This window comes from Acomys russatus, chromosome 11, assembly GCF_903995435.1.
Source record: "Acomys russatus chromosome 11, mAcoRus1.1, whole genome shotgun sequence".
NCBI classification, from domain to species: domain Eukaryota; kingdom Metazoa; phylum Chordata; class Mammalia; order Rodentia; family Muridae; genus Acomys; species Acomys russatus.
The window spans coordinates 38,107,490-38,120,813 of NC_067147.1; the positions used below are offsets into that span (position 1 = coordinate 38,107,490).

At 51.2% G+C, this 13,324-nt stretch overlaps 1 protein-coding gene across 1 annotated transcript in view; it reads right to left on the reverse strand.

The window, feature by feature from the left end:
* Positions 1 to 13,324, reverse strand: part of Cdh23 (cadherin related 23) — a 373,665-nt gene that overhangs the window by 71,928 nt on the left and 288,413 nt on the right. Inside the window, exons 31-35 of the mRNA XM_051152488.1 lie at positions 13,282 to 13,284; positions 10,055 to 10,204; positions 9,589 to 9,717; positions 8,407 to 8,535; positions 7,322 to 7,549 (exon numbers count right to left, since the gene is read on the reverse strand). Of these exons, the coding sequence (XP_051008445.1) occupies positions 7,322 to 7,549; positions 8,407 to 8,535; positions 9,589 to 9,717; positions 10,055 to 10,204; positions 13,282 to 13,284 (639 nt within the window). The remainder of the gene's footprint in view (positions 1 to 7,321; positions 7,550 to 8,406; positions 8,536 to 9,588; positions 9,718 to 10,054; positions 10,205 to 13,281; positions 13,285 to 13,324) is intronic.

The window sequence follows — 13,324 nt, forward strand, 5'->3', positions numbered from 1 at the left end:
CAGCTATAAACAGCTATGAGTGGATTGGAGGCACTAGCTTTAAGGCCCTGGGGGTTCAGGGCCTGGGGTGGGGGTGGGGCTGAGGTAGGGTCTAGGACCTGGGGAGTCTTTCCAATCCTGACCACTGTTCTTCTGAGCTTCACTTCAGGGTGACCTGTAGGCACTTAGACTAGCTTGTCCCTGGTCTGATGCTACTCTTGGCTCCTATCTCCAGGGTCTGGCATGACCTGGGCACACAGAGGGGAGTCTTCATAAAGGATTTTAAAGCATGAAGGGAAAGGTTAGTTCCTTTGAGGTAGAAATGGGGCAGCTGATGTCTGAGAGTGGGGAGGTGAGGTGTGAGGCTGGGCAAATCACCCTCCAGTTTCCAGGGGGACAGTAGCCCCAACACTGAGAGAGCAGTAGCCCAAATGCTAGGATTTGTCTTCAGGTGGCCTCCACTGGCTGGCCTGAACTGGGCCTTGGTAGGAGAGCTCATACACTTGCAGAGAAACCCACTCATTCCCTGAGACCAGATAGGTAGGGAGAGAAGAGAGAAGTCCCAGGCTGGGACACAGCAATGAGCTACCTGCTGGGAACCCCGACAAGTTGTCTGGTAAGGTCCAAGAGCATAAGCCCCTGCGGGATGCCAGCTACACCTGGGGCTTGGGGTTCCTAGCAGCACTATATCAGAACAAGAGTGTTTGGGGTGGCCAGGACACCAAAACCATGACCCCTGTTTTGTCCCCAGGGTTTTCTTTTCTACTCTATCTGTTGCCCTGGACTCTATGCAGTTACTATAGACTGGGTGTGTTGTTCTTTTGGCTTTGGAACACTGAGCTAGAGTGGGGGAAGTGCCAGCTGCATTGTGGCAGGACTGTGGGGCCCCTGTCAAAGGACAAAACCCACAGGCCAGCTGTAGGGTGAGTATAGCCTGTCCCCTGGGGGAGCCTGGCCTGTCTCCAGCCCTAAGATTCAAACTTTGCCACCTAGATGACTTCTAAGAATTTGGCTGTCAGACCCCTGCCTGGCTGCTGCTCCGTAGAAAGGGAAGGAGCCCCCCCCACCCCCCCAGCAGAACAGCCACTCACTTCCTGCCCAGCTTCCTCCTATAGGGCTCTAGTCTCTCCTTTTCTGGACCCTGCAAGCAAAGGCATGTCAGCTTGGTGGTTTCCTGTTTGGGGTGCAGTTTTTGTGTGTGTGTGTGGTCCAGGCTCTGTCTACATCCATGAACTTAGGCCCTACCACCTTGCTGCTGCTGTGGAGAGGCAGGGTCTTGTGGGGGGGGGGTGGGGAGAATGGAGGTGCCCTGAGGTGCTAGCTCTTGGGGCAAAGGCTGGGGTGGTGGTGAGAAGACACAGTGGGGAACTGAGCTTCCAAGAAGAAGGAGAAGCCCTATAGCCTCATAAGCCATATTGGAGAAGAAAGTCTGTATTTTGAGGAGCTAATTCATCCTTAGGAAATCCATCAGAACCTGGGGGGATGCTTTACCTATTTCTGGAGGGTCATGGTGAAGCTCTCCCGGGGACCAGGATGGGAAGGACCAGTAGGAAAGGTTTCTGACACAGCAGGGCCTTCTTGACAAGCCAGAAGGCCAGTGGTGGCTGTTGTGGGCCAAGCTAGCCCTGCTGGATTACTGTGATGTGCCTTGGACCAACTTCTCAAAAGAACAGACCTGGGACAGTGTTTTCCCTGCAGGAAGCAGCTAAGAGCCAGGTGACTCCATCTTCAAGACCTGCTCCCTGGAGGAAGGACTTGGAGGAGGCAGCTATGCTGAGGGCTGCAGAGGGCTGTCATCTCTCCTAACCTGGACACTAGTAGGATGCTACCTCCTGGAAAAGGCTTTCCTGTGTGTGAGCTAGAGCTGCACCCCAGGGCTGACCTGGCTATGGTGGGATCTGAACTAAGATTTTTCTCAGGGAACTAAAATAGGCAAAAGAGGAACTGGGGGTGCCAAGCAGGATAGTGGGAGGGGGGCAAAAAGACGGCCCAGCTGACTGCCTGTCCCAGACCACAGAGAACACGGACTGTCTGGCCCATGTCCTGCATGGCCTCTGCTTTACTCTAGCACTTTCCTTCCCAGCAATGAATGTGAGTCCTGCGAGAGTGAGGACTAATAATAGCCTGAGGAGTTGATACAGGGTTCTTGGGTAACTGGGCTGAACCAGGACTCCAGGACTCCACTCCAGGGACCTAACTTTGTCTCAGCCTGCTAGGATCCCCATAATGGCATTATCACTTTAAGCTTGGGATGCCAAGGGATAAACATGTCACTGGGTTTCAATGGTTCAGATCTGTTGGGTGTAGCTTCCTGGAAAATATGGCCTAGAGGAATTCTGATGTAATAATACAGCTGATAAGAAAGTGCTGAGATTGATTAGTAATGCCTGCCTTGGACACAGGAAAAGGAAGTGGCAGTATGGATGCCAAATCTTAATTTTTTTTTTTTTGTTAAAATATGCTTCCCAAAAGATTTTCATGTGTGTTTTTGTTTGACATCTCTCTCTATGTCAATCCTGAAAGTCTTTCTGAGTGCATGTATATGAAGTATGCATGTGTATATGTTTGTGTGTGTGCATATAGAAGCCAGAAATTACCACTGGGTGTCTTCCTCCATTATGTAATGTGTGTGTGTGTGTGTGTGTGTGTGTGTGTGTGTGTGTGTGTGTGTGTGTGTAAGTGTAAGATTTATTTACTTGGTGAATGTTTTGCCTGAATGGATTCATAGGCATCATGTGCATGTTTGTTGGAGCCCTTGGTAACTGGAATTATAGATGGTTATGAGCTACCATATGAACATTGGGAATCAAACCTGAGTCCTCTGCAAGAGTAACACATTAAAAGATAGCTCTTAATTACTGAGCTACCTTTCCAGCCCCTCCATTGTACATTTTTACCATATATTTAAATTTTTTATGTGCACGAGTTTTTTGGATTTTGGAGTGTGTGTGTGTGTGTGTGTGTGTGTGTGTGTGTGTATCTATATATCTCACATGTATGCCTGGTGCCTGTGGAGATCAAGGAAACACTGGATCACTTGGGAATAGAGTTATAGATAGTTGTGAACTACCTGTAGTTCTTGGAAATAGAGCAAGTGCTCTTAACTGCTGAGCCATCTCTCTAGCACCTCCATTTTAATTTTTGACAGACCCTTCAGTGTACCTGGAGCTCACCAATAGGCTGTGCTGACAGAGCAGCAAGCTCTATGGGTCTGCCTGTCTCTGCCCCAGCCCTCCCAGCCCCCCCCCAACTGCTGTGGTTATAGACTACATGCCTGGCTTTTTCATGTGGATGCTGGGGATCTGAACCCAGGTCCTCATGCTTGTGTGGCAAGGCCTCTGAGCCTCCCCCACCCTTAACCAAGAGTCTTTACTGTCTCCATTTAATGCAAAAGTAAATGGTGGCTCTAAAAGGCTCATGCTTTGTGTCTGATGGGACTAGTGTTGGCTCTCCTGCCTCTCAGGCCTATTTCCTTTCCCTTCCTTGAACCAAACAGCCTTCTTGTCCAGGACCTGCTCTTGCCCCTCACTATGTACATCCTGGGCCCCCGAGAGATGAATTTGAACCCACAAGTTCACCATTCACTTGATACCAGGAATATATCCTTACTTATAGTCTGTCTTCTCTGGCCTTTCCATGTCCCAGAGAACCTGTGCTAATGTGCAGGCTCCTTCTATACCATTTCTTGTCGCCCACTTCCTGCCTGGTAACTACAAGGGCAAATGACTTCCGGTAGGCATGGTGGGCCATGCACTCTACCTGTTTGTATCAGGGGAATGGTAAGGGAACAGAGGCCTTCATCTGATCCAGGAGCTCAGCCAGATGTGTCCCCAGCATCTGGGGAATGGCAAACTGTCTCTCAACAAGCAAGGAGAGTTACAAATGGTACTTTAATGGCTGCCTGTCCTGTTGTTTTCTTGCAGCATGTTTGATTAAAAATAAATAAATAAATAAATAAATAAATAAGTCAGTGTGAAAGGCCAGGGGCTGGGAACTCTTGCTACAGATATGCATCAGGGAAATTGCCAGACGGGGGTCCAGAGCCAGAGTCAGAGAAGCCAGGGTCCTTGGCAGCAGAGGCTCGCTTTAAAGGATGTGATGAGATGCTAGGGCAGTGTTCCCAGCTCCCAGCGTGGAGCCACTGCCAGGGTCTGTGGTCAGAGTGGGTACACATTCCCCCCGCCCCCGCAATAACCTGAGAAGTCAGCATTATCTGGGACTGTATTTCTTACTGCTGGCTGTCATTCATAGGTCAAAGGGGCCACCCTTTCTCCTAACTCGCCTGCCAAGGTGCCTCAGGGCCAGGGCCCAGGTCCTGACCTCCTCATTGCTTTCCATCCTTCCTCCCCAGACCCAGCCCTTCCTCCTGTAGGGGCCCCTTGATGGCCACTTGGACCTTGCCATAGTCCTCTCCTTCCTGCCTGTGGCTTGGAGCTAACAGAGGTCCCAAGCAACACAATGATTTCCTCTGGCCGGGTAGCAGGCCATTGTGTGGCAGGCCTGAGGCTGGCCCAGATGGCTTTTGCAGCCCAGCTGTCTCTTGTCTGGGTGATACAGGCTAAAAGCTGTGGATTGCAATGTCCATTCCGGCTTTGGGAGGTGAGGGGGTGTTACCCAGAGAAGAAAGAAGGGGAGGAGCATGGACACAGGGGTTCCTCTGGGATACTGGGAACTTCTTGGCAGCTGATTCCTAAGCCCTGTGCTACACATAACACCTGTGGGCTGGTGAGATGACTCAGTGGGTAAAGGCACTTGTAGACAAGCCTGATGACTGAGTTCAAATCCCAGAACCCACATGATAGAAGGAGAGAATCAATTTTGTTAAACTATTCTATGGCTTTCACAAGCATGCTGTGACAGGTTTGCCCGTGTGCCTATATACATGCCCCACCCAACAGAATAAATAAATAAAAATAATAAAGAAATAAAAGTAAGCTTAAAAAATAATGATATGGCCTAGAAAGCCTTCCTGGTCCCTGGCTCTGAGCTCCTAGTACAGGGTCATATCATGCACAGAGTGTCAATTTTGTCCTACGTCCTCTCCCTGCAGGCTTGGGACTGTCTGTCTATGGCATCCTAGCCTCTGGTATGGCCTTGCTGCTGCTGCCTCTCCCAGATAAAACCACGAAGAAGGATGTGCAGTTAGAGGTCTTGCCTGAGGCTGAACACTGCCCAGAGCTGAGCTGCATTCCTGAGACCCACCTCTTGCCTTTGACTGGGGCTGATGCTCAGACCATAACATGGATGTGCTTGGCTATTCTACATGATTGACTGGTAGAGCTGGGTTCAGAGCCTCCCCCCCCACCCATCATCTTCTGCAGAGGTGAAAAGCTCTGTGCTTGTCTCAAAAGGCTATGTCCCTGAGGCCAATGCAGTTCTCCACTGAGGTGACTGGTGACTTCAAGTCATAGGGCTGGGGATATGGCTCAGTTGGTCAAGTTGCCCCCATAGCATCTCTGTACTCACAAGTCCTGGGTTCAATTCCCCAGCACCGTGTAAACCAGGCATGGTGATACAGAGTTATAATCTCAACTTTTGGGAAGTGGAGGTAGGAGGATCAGACATTCAAGGGCGTTCTCAGCTAGATAGCGAGTTCAGACCAGCCTAGGTTACATGAAAACATCTCAAAAAGGAAATCAGATAATAGATCTCTTTCTTCTACACCAAGAAACAAGGACACGCCAAAGAATGAATTTTCCCACTTCATTTTTTTTCTTTCCTCCAGTGTTTCTTCCACTTAGTGTCAGCTTTCTTGCACCCAAGAAGTCCAAGAAACACCAACCATTACTGAGCACAAAATCAATCTTCGTAATTATCGAGACCATGTGCAAAAGAATACAATCTGATTTATGCCTCTCTAGCTGAGGATCTGTTACATGGAGCCAAACATATCGCTGAAGATGATTAAAGCTGTGTCCTTCCATGTTGTCACAGAAAACAATACCCCTACCCCCCCACCCCCAATCAGTTACCCCTGTCCTATTCGGTCCACTAGCAAGAGTGGCAAAAGACACCAAGCTGCCCTGGGAGTGAGGATACTGGTTAGGAGGCAGGGCAAAGTGAGTCTTGTTTCCAACTTCAAAGCATGATGTGTGTTCCCGGAACTGTTGGCCTAATCCCCTCCCGATGAATGCCAGCCTGGACCTGCTGTGCCCTTCCTGCAGGGCCACTGACACAGCTGGTACCTAAAAGACATCTCTTGCGGGCAGAGAGCAACTAAGCAAAAGTGTATCCAATCTTTACCTTTGCTGAGGCCATACCCTATCCAGATTGGCTTATGACTTGCTTTGGCCAAGAGAAAGCCATAGAAAGGGCCCCATGTTATCTCAATCCCAGCAACCCCTGGGCCTCATGTATGCATCTTGTGCTCTGTCCTTTCATGTGCTTTGTGAGCAGGCACAGGCTTGCTGGTTGGAGGGGCCGTCCCCAGCCAACTGTCAGAAGCACAACTTGATCAGCTGACAGACAGCAGAGTGCACAGGACAGGAACCCAGCTTGAGACCAGAACTGGCTGGCTGAGCTCTATCCACACAACCTGCTTGCAGATCAAGGCCTCACTTCATACCATGCCTGGCTTTGATCTGCCTCACTGTGGAACTGTGTGGATAGACGCACACCCATCCCCACCTTCCCTGTTCACCAAGCCCTTGTGCCAACCTGAGCTCTTTCGATTTCCCAAACGCCAGTTCTACAGATCTTATCTGCCTTTTACAGGTAACAAAAGGGAGATTCTGGCAGGCTCTGATTGGCCAGCTTTCAAGACATCATGTCATAAGCCACTTCTCCAAACCTTGCACAGTGACCACCCAGTCTGTAGAGCACATCTCCTTTCCCAGCTCTGCAAACCATGGGCATCACATACCCATTACCACGATGCTGTTCACCCAAGCATCAGATGGGACTACAGCCATCAGCCCTTCCCACCCTCAGTTGTGATAGTGCCATGCCAACATGGTGCAGGGAGCAGGGCAGAGGGCTGCATTGCCTTGTGGTTGAGTGTGGCTCTGCAGTACACAGTTTGGTCACAAGTTCTACTTCGTGGTCACAAGTTTACTCCCTGGCCAAGGTCTGGTGTCAGGATCATTTAGTGAGACTAGCAGATGGACAGAGACCCAGAATTGTGCAGACTAGAGAGAACCAGTGCTGTTCTGCTGCCCCCATCCCTCCCACCTACACACTTAGCACACACCTGCCCTGTAAGGCTCCTGTGCTATGAAAAGGCATGCGACCTTGGAGGTATCAATAGTTTGAGGGCTACAAGGGGTTCCAGCTCTATCACTGGCTTCCCACTCCACCCCATCCCATAGCAGGCAGCACTGTCCCATCCATCCCCATTGCTTACCGACAGTGTGGGGGTGCCCTCATCCTCCACAGTAACCACCAGATGATAGAAATTCTGACGTTCGCGGTCGGGTGGGGCAGGCCGTGTGGCAATCTCACCGCTAATGCGGTCCATGCGGAAAGTCATGTCCTCATTGCCCTCGGTGATGTAATAAGATAGGACACTGTTGATCCCGATGTCACGGTCGGTGGCTCTCACCTGGACCACAGAGGTGCCTCCACCCACATTCTGGCAGGAGAGCAGGAAGTGGTCATCCTAAGTTCAGGGCCATCAAGGAAAAGCCTAGCTCTGTTCTGGTGCCCCCAAGACTTCACTTGGGCCTCCTGGAAGCCCTGCTTTGTGTCCCCTGGGGCGAGGATGAGGATGATGGTAAACAATGTGCTTTGGATACCTTCTACACGACAGACAGGTCCTGTGAGAGTCCCTTGATTCTGGTCCAAACCTGTGAGCTCATACTGGATGCTCACACTCACGTATGAAAAAGTTCAGGTGCAGGGAGAGGATACGTGCATGCACACACAGCCAATCAGAGGCTATAGCAGGCGGGCATCTGCCCTGAGAGCAGGGCTCTGTCCTACATCACCTTCCTTCATGAGCAGCCCCAGTCACTACACCTGGTTTTTCTGCAGCCATCAAGCCTTAGTGCCAGGTAATAAATATGTTTGTTTTAAAAAGAAACGTATCCAGCCCCCACCCACCCCCAACTCTCTAACCACAAAAATATACTACCAAGTTGAATGTGGTGGTGCACGCCTTTAATCCCAGCAATTGGGGAGGCAGAGGCAAGCAGGTCTCTGTGAGTTCAAGGTCAGCCTGGTCTACAAAGTGAGTCTAGGACAGCCAAGGCTACACAAAGAAACCCTGTCTCGAAAAACCATAGCTGAAGCAAGCAAGCAAACAAACAAACAAACAAACAAACACAATATACTCCAGGCTAGGTACTAGGGCAGCATCTATGCAGGATTGTATTCTGAGCACCGAGGGACCAGTGGGCCAAACAGACATTTAAGTGGCTGTTTCATGCTCAGCTTTTGTCCATGGTCCCCCCTGGGTGGTCGGCTGCTGGGGACCTGGAGTGTCCTTACCTCATTCACGCTGACGTTGTATCCCAAGGGGCTCTCAATCACCGGAGGGTTGTCATTGACATCCAGAATGGTCACCTGTAGGATGTGGTCTTTCTTCCGCGGAGGGGTGCCACGGTCAGAAGCCACAATCTGTGAGGAGGAAGAAGAGGTTTGAAATCAAGATCAAATTATGAGATCAGTACCATGGAGCCCAAAGGCTGTCCCTTTGATAGGGAAGACCTGGGAGAGCCATGAGACTCGCAGATTCATCTTGATCCTGTGCCACCACCAAGCTCTCCCTTTCTGCCTGTGCAACAGACAATTCTCACCTAAGTCTTGTCAGATATGTTTGACATCTAACTCTAGTATGTAAAGTCATCATTTCCTGACCTGCCCATGTTTTGGGCTATGTCAGCTCCTCACCTTAACTTTGGGTCTGAGATATGATTCAAGCCTTTGGTTCTCCAGTAAGCAGGGAGGGGGTCTGCAACTCTCTGGGGGTCCTGACCATATACTGATCCAGTCCGTGGAGGACCTGAGTGTTGCCTTGGTGGCCTCTAGGCCCTCAGCCTCTGCAGAGGAGCTGTGTGGGCTCCTTGGAAGCATATGGCGCCCTGGCCAGGCCCAGCAACTCGGCGGCCACCACTGTCAGTGTGGTACTTCACTCCGCAGCAGAAGTCAGGTCGAACTCTTTTGTCCATGGCCTATGTAGGGAAACTGAGGCCCAGATGGAAGAAATAATTTGCCCAAGGTGTCCTGTTGTGTTCCTGACAGAGTCAGAGTCCCACCAGCTCCTAGTGGGACATTTTCCTGGCTGTTTTATTTATTTATTAAGACAGGGTCTCATGTAGCTCAAGGTGGCCTCACATTTATGATATAGTTGAAAATGACCTTCAACTCCTGGTCCTTTGGTCTCCACTGTCTCCCAAGTGCCTGGATTATAGGTGCATACTGTGTACTATCATGCCTGGCTCTTCCGACTCTTTTAACAGGGATAGGCACCTCAACTGCTTCTGCTGGGCATAGAAGCCTGTTCCAGGCCACCCCCTTCCCATCAGCCTCACTGTGCTCAGCCTTGCAGGGGCCATATGCCTTATGCCACTTGGTGAAGCAAGGACACTGACCATCAGGGTATTCTGTGAGATGGGCTCCCTCCTGAGAATCTGGCTGTGAGCAGTCCAGGCGGAGCCAGTGGGTACTCACCTTGAGGATGTAGTGGTCCAGTTCCTCCCTGTCCAGGGGCTTAGCCACAAACACTTCGCCAATGGAGTCGTTGCTGGTGACAATCTCAAAGGCCCCAGCAATGTTACCAGAGGCCAAGGAGAAGACTACCTGTAGGAGGAAAGAGCGGGCATGGAAGAGAGGTGACTGGTCAGGTTTGGGGGGTGCTGCCTTGACTTCATGCCCTTTATGCTTCTATTCTGCTGGGATGCTGGAAGAAAGAGATAATGCCAAGAAGAGGGATCAAGCCCACCAAGACTGTATGAGCTTGACAGGTACTCAGTCCTGAGCATGTTAGCAGAGCAGCATGGGAGCCTAGAGAATGGGCCTGAATCTCGCCTTGTAAGGCTACACAGAGAAACCCTACTTGGTGACAGGAATGGCTCGGATGGCCCCTAAGGAATGGGAAACACCCTATAGCCCGGGTGGACCCTGGCTTGATGCCCACCTGTCCGTTGCTGCCAGCATCAGGGTCCCGGGCCTTGACAGTGGCCACTCGCTGGCCCACAGGGCAGTCCTCAAGCACACTGATGGCCGAGTCAGAGGTGAAGTCAAAGCGTGGGCTGTTGTCATTCTCATCCAGCACAGTGATATAGACCTGGGGGCAGACATACTCAGCCACATCCTGCCTCCTTCCCCAAGACGTCCTTAGACCATGAGGCCGGCAGGGATCTTGAGCATGCATTCAAGCCCCCAGACACTTCTCTGAGCTGTGTGTGTGTGTGTGTGTGTGTGTGTGTGTGTGTGTGTGTGTTGCACACTATCACCAGGGCCAGAACAGTACAGAGAGGGGGCTGGTGGAGACTGTCTGAGATGATAGAGACAGGGATGGCTGGAAAGCTGGGCTCTAGCTCATGGGAACGAAGGCTTGGAATAGCCTACTGCCACTGGCATCACTTCCTGTTTTTCAGGAGGATTAAGGAGTTCATATTTTTTATATGAAATGAGCCAAATGAGTCACAGAAATGAAAATCATGGTCAGGCTGGTTGAAACACAGCTGCTGGCCAGATTCCGGCCTTCTCACCCACGGTTTTGCGTTAAAGAGAGAGGACCAGGTCGAGAGCAGGAGGCTACTGTGACTCAATGGGGGAGGGGGATCCTGTGACATTGCATTTTCCTCCAAGTCCACAGTCTGGATCTCAGGTGGAGAAGGACACCAGGAACAGGAAGAGGGAAGGATCACTGTGGGTGTGACCACCAGCGCTGGGAAGACCACAGGCCACAGAGATTACAAACACAAAGACTGCTTGCTATGTTTGCTACTTTTACTGCTGGGGATAGGCTGGGAGGTAGCCTGGGTTTTAAGAACCCCAGATTAGGCCTCTTTAAGCTGTTCCAACCCAGGCGAGTCTTCATCATCCTTTTGATGGCCATGGTTTCTGGGTCCTATATCTGACTGCCCTTTCCATCCTACAAAACAAAGTCATGGCCCGGCTTCCCAATCAGGCCCTTTCTTGGTTTCAGCCCCGCCCCACATGTCATAAGACAGCTGTCAGAACCGGGGTGAGCTGGGTCAACTCCTCCACTTTTGGCTGTGTGAGTTTGGACATAAGTTACTCAACCTCCCTAGTTTTCCATTTTCTCAGCGGAAAACTTCTGAATCAAAAACACATGCTACACTGGATGACAGAAGCAGGAAATGAGCAAATACAGGTAAGGGTGTCAGATAGTTATCTCCATGGTCCCTCCTTCCTGTCTGATGGACACTCAGCTTTTCCTCCAATAGGCCCGTAATGGTCTATCAGAGAGTATTCTGAGCCTGCTAAGCAAGCAAATTGACATGGGAGATGGAAATGGGGATGCCTAGTAGTGCCCAGTGCTCATGGCAAAACCAGGCAGAGAGCTGTCAGTGATTGGACCTTCAAACTCTTTGGCCAGCCAAGGTTGTCCTCACACCACAGGGCCTATGTACAACCTGTTCTCTCTGCCAGAAAGCCTTTGCCTTGCTGGCTGCATTAACTCCTTCTCATTCTGCAGAGCTCAGCTTGAGTGGCCTTAAGGCAAGCCAACCCACCGGTCCCTGACATTTATAAGGCATACATTATGACACAGTGATGTTATGACAGGGCCTCCCCCAACCCTCTCAATCTAGTTCATGCTGTGCAGGCAGGGTTAAATCTGCTTTGCGTTTCTGCTGCATCAGGAGCCCAGCACAGGTCTGGCATAGTCAGGCAGCAGCCCTGCCTTGGCTGCTACTCTGATCACGGTGCTGACCCTGAGGGAGGGTGGGGGATGGGAAGGGAACCAGCCTTGGTAGGTGAGAAGAAGATGGGGCCTTCTCCAGCTCCCAGCCTCAGAATCTCACCTTTCTGCCCATCCCCCAGCACCCAAGTGTGCAGCTCAGGAGCTCCTATAGCTGAGCCTTCCTTCCTGTCCTTCCTCCCCCTTCCCCCATTGCTGGGGCAGGGAGGAGTCAGGTGGAGGTGAGCTGTGGTTTGGTTCCTGGCCTCAGAGAGGAAGCTGTACCAGCTTTAAAGGCCTTCTCCTGTACCTACACCCTAGTATCTCAAGCAGTACGGGGCCAACTGGGCTGTGTATCTGGGGCATGCGAGCAGGTCTTGCTTCTTGGAAGAGAGCAGGCAGCTGAGTGGGAGAGAGTATCTGACGTTCTTGCTATCCACATCAGAACAAGAGGTGCCTGGACACCAGAGTGGCACCAAACTCTCATGGGATACCCAGCCATCCCAGTCTCCATTCCCTGAACCTGCATAGCCATGGGTAGCTGAAGGGCACTGAGGAAGATGCTAAGGTCTGCTTAGAGGCCCCCACCTATAACCTCTAATTCTCCTGCTGGGAGACTTAGGATGTAGGGTGCCTACCTGCTGCCCCAGGGGTTGAAGAGAGCCAGATGTGTAAGGATCAAAACCCCATTTAGCACCCTTCCCCATCACCACACTCCTACCCCTCTGAGATCTACCTTAGGCCCAGCCTTTTTGGGGCTCTGCCTGACACCTCTTACAGTCACTGCCCCCAGGGGCCTCAGCATATAGCCCTGATAGTGGAACTCATCCTGTGGCCATAGCTACCATACCAGGCACTCCCAGGCTCTGACCCTGAGCACCCTCCTTCACGTGTCTCTCTCCTGAGATCTGCTAACCCTTCTGAGGAGGGCAAGGCTGCTGGCAGGATTCTCCCTTCAGGGAGGGAAGGGAAGCACAGAGAAGCCAAACAGCTTTGCTTTGTCAGGGAGCCTCTGTGGAGCCCTCAGCGTCTCTTCCTGTGCACAGTTCAGGTGTTTCTTTGTTACTGTACTTCTATCTCATGATCCCACAGGCATGGAACATGGAGGACAGAGCTTGGGAAGGGAAAGTGGATGGGCTGCAGTGGTCCTTAAGGGTCTGGGTGGAAGGCATGCTGTAAACATTCACCCAGTTCCCCTCTTTCTTTCTTTCTTTTTTTTTTACAATGGTTGATTGGTGTATGTTGAGCGTAGTTGGGTGGGTGTGAGTGAGCACAACCATGGGCCACAGCATTCTGTGGAAGCCATAGGATGACTTGGAGGTGGTTCTCTCTTGTAGGTCCCAGGGACCAAACTCAGGTCGTCAGGCTTGGCGGCAGTCACCTTTATTCTCTGCGTCATCTCGATAGCCCTCCACCCATGAGCCCAATCTCCAGGGAAGGTAGGAGGGTCTGTGCACCACAAGCATTATGAAGCAGTTCATGGGCCAACTCACCTTCTGTAGGCAGCATGGGTAGGAGCAGGAAGGGGGAGAAAGG